This window comes from Dictyostelium discoideum (assembly GCF_000004695.1).
Source record: "Dictyostelium discoideum AX4 chromosome 4 chromosome, whole genome shotgun sequence".
NCBI classification, from domain to species: Eukaryota; Evosea; class Eumycetozoa; order Dictyosteliales; family Dictyosteliaceae; genus Dictyostelium; species Dictyostelium discoideum.
The window spans coordinates 2,175,366-2,178,480 of record NC_007090.3 but is presented as its reverse complement, the minus strand read 5'-3'; the positions used below and the strand labels follow the sequence as shown (position 1 = coordinate 2,178,480).

Genomic DNA, 3,115 nt, shown 5'->3' with positions numbered 1-3,115 from the left:
ATCAGCTCGGTACCTTTTTTATTTAATTATTTTTTTCAAACAAAGAAAAAAAAAAAAAAAAAAAAAAACAAATGAAATTTAAATAAATTAAAAAAAAAAAAAAGGTAAGCAAATTTAAAAAACAAAATAAATAAAGAATTTTTAAAAAAAAATAAAAAAAAAAAGTTACTGACCATAAAAGCAAATATTAAATTACACATAATATAGTTTCCCATTCGAAAAAGAAGAAAAGAGAAAGAAGAAAAAAAAAAAAAAAAAAAAAAAAAGGGTAAATATTAATATCGAATATTAAAAAAAAAAAAAAAAAAATGTCTCAGTATAACAAAGATGATCATGATATTGATCATGAGCAGCAACCTCATCCTGGAATGATGAATTATGCAAACTATGCAAATCCAAATATGAATTATAGTAATTTTAATTTGCAATCCAGTAAGACTCATTTTTCTCTTCTTTCTCTTCTTTTCTCTTTTTTGTAGCCGTACTAACCAATAATAATAATAATAATAAAATAAAAATAACAATATTAATGAAAATAAAGGACCAGAAATGATTAATCCAATGATAAATAGGCAAGGACCACAACATTTAAACCAACAACAAAATCAAAACCAACAAAATCAACAGCAAAATTTTAGAGGACAAAATCAAAATATGATGGGTGGACAAAATCAAAATAATAACAACAATAATAGTAGTAATATTAATAATAATAGGGTTGGAAATAATAGTAATATCAATGGGATGCCAACTGGAGGTAATATGGCAACCAATATAAATAATATGAATATGATGAATAATAACAATAATACCAATAATAACAATAATGGAAGACCAATATCATCTTCGAATTCACAGCAGCCACCACCACCACCACAACAACAACAACAACCTCAACAACCATTATCAAGATCAACACCAAATACGCCAACAACATCCAGCTCACCAAATCTTCAAAATATACCAAGAATGAATGGTAATGTAAATAACGCACAACAAAACACACAACAACAACAACAAAGAGGAAATATTAATAGCAATGGACCAATAATACAAGGCATGCAAAATTATCCTTATAATAGTAATAACAATAATAATAACAATATTAATAATAATAATAATAATAATAATAATAATAATAATAATATTTCTTCCACATCACCTCTTCAAAAACAACAAGGAAAAGATAATAATAATAATAATAATAATAATAATAATATCAATAATAATAACAATAACAATAATAATAATAATTTTGATTTAAACAACGATTTCCCCGTACTGAGCAGTACCTCAAATAAAAATGGTAAATTTCAATCATTAATACAATAATATATTAATTAACAGCAGTAATAGCAAAATTACTATTGTTTTCAATCATCATTCATCCATCTGTCATCACATCATCTATCCTTACCTATTATCATACTTTAATTATATTTATTTTATCAATACTAATACATATTTATTCAATTTAGCTCAATCAAAAAATAATAGTAATAATAATAATAATAATCAAAATAATAACACTAATAATAATAATAATAATAATAGTAATAATAACAATAATAATAATAGTAATAATAATAATAGTAATAATACATTTTCATCAGATGAAAATTCACTTCACCATCATTTAGGTTATGATCAAGGTCACGAAGAATATCAAAGAAAAGATTTTAATATTGTTGATAAAGATAATGGAAAATATGGTTTATTAGGTTTATTAAGTGTAATTAAAAATACAGATTTAGATATAAGTACCCTTTCCATTGGTATTGATTTAACAGCGTTAGGTTTAAATTTAAATTCTCAAGGGTAAATTATAGTAATAATAATAGGTTTATTCAAAAAAAAAAAAAAAAAAAAAAAAACAAACAAATATTAATATTAATCAAATATTTTAAAAAAAAAAAAAAAAATGATCATGGTAATTTTATTTTAGGGAAATATCAAATTCATTTGGATCACCATGGGTAGATTATTCAATTTCGAGAAAACCTGAATATTATATCCCGTTGTGTTATTCTACACCAAATTTAGAATCACCAACATTCAAGATGAACCTATTCACATATGAAACACTATTTTATATATTTTATTCAATGCCAAAGGATGTATTACAATTACATGCAGCCATCGAATTGTATGATAGAGATTGGAGATATCACAAAGAAGGAAAGATATGGTTAACTCGTGTTCAAGGTACTGAACCAAATATAACCTCAACCTTTGAGGTTGGTTCTTTCTTTTTCTTTGATGTCACCATTTGGGAAACCGTTAGAAGAGATAACTTTTATATTCCACACGATCTATTGGAAACTAAAGAAGTTTTAATTGCTTTAGTTAATAAAGCTGAACAACAACAAGCTGCCGCTGCTGCTGCTGCCGCTGCTGTTCAACAACAACAACAACAACAACAACAACAGCAACAACAAAATCAACAATCATCTCCAACCTCACCACAAAATAATTAACAAAAAAAAAAAAAAAAAAAAAAAAATTAAAAAAAAAAAAAAATCAAGAAAAAAAAAAATTAACTAATCTCTCACACACCTACCCCATGCATTAATAAAATAAATGATTATTAAAAAAAAAAAAAAAAAAGAGTTATTTTTATTTTTGTCAGTCTGACCAATTTATTTTTAGAAGAAAAAAAAAAAAAAAAAAAAAAAATTTTTTTGAAAATTAACAAAAAAAAAAAAAAATCGTTTTTGAGTGATATTCGGTATTTTTTTTTTTTAATTTTATATTTTTTTCCAAACCTATATTCGATATTTCTATTCAAAAAAAAAAAAAAAAAAACAACTTATGATAGCAAATCGATTAAATAAAATTGTTAAAAATAGTTTATTGATTCAAAATCCAAATAAATTCTTCCAAAATAATAATAGTAATAGTATTTTTATCAATTCAACATCAATTAATCATTTAAAAAGTAATAATAATAATTTTTTATCATTCAGTAGTAGTTCAATTTTAAAATCAAAAAATATAAGTAATATAATAAAAGAAATGGAAGATGTTAAAATGAATGAAGTTAAAGTAGTTGAACAACCAAAAGAAGAGTCAACATTAGAAACAACCACTGCAACTAATAAAACATCAGTAGATG

At 23.2% G+C, this 3,115-nt stretch overlaps 2 protein-coding genes across 2 annotated transcripts in view; both read left to right on the top strand.

Moving 5' to 3' along the window:
• Nucleotides 1-308: 308 nt before the first annotated feature.
• Nucleotides 309-2,477, top strand: DDB_G0284577 (NOT2/NOT3/NOT5 family protein; the record flags this gene model as incomplete). The annotated part of the gene is made up of 4 exons (XM_633420.1): nt 309-411; nt 542-1,306; nt 1,479-1,818; nt 1,946-2,477. 4 exons carry the CDS (start codon nt 309-311, stop codon nt 2,475-2,477), a joined length of 1,740 nt encoding a protein of 579 aa, XP_638512.1.
• A 538-nt stretch (nt 2,478-3,015) lies between these two features.
• Nucleotides 3,016-3,115, top strand: part of DDB_G0284575 (hypothetical protein) — a gene marked incomplete at both ends in the record, with an annotated part of 1,815 nt that continues 1,715 nt past the window's right edge. The window contains one exon of the mRNA XM_633419.1: nt 3,016-3,115. This exon is cut by the window's right edge and continues 1,715 nt beyond it. Coding sequence (XP_638511.1) covers nt 3,016-3,115 — 100 coding nt within the window.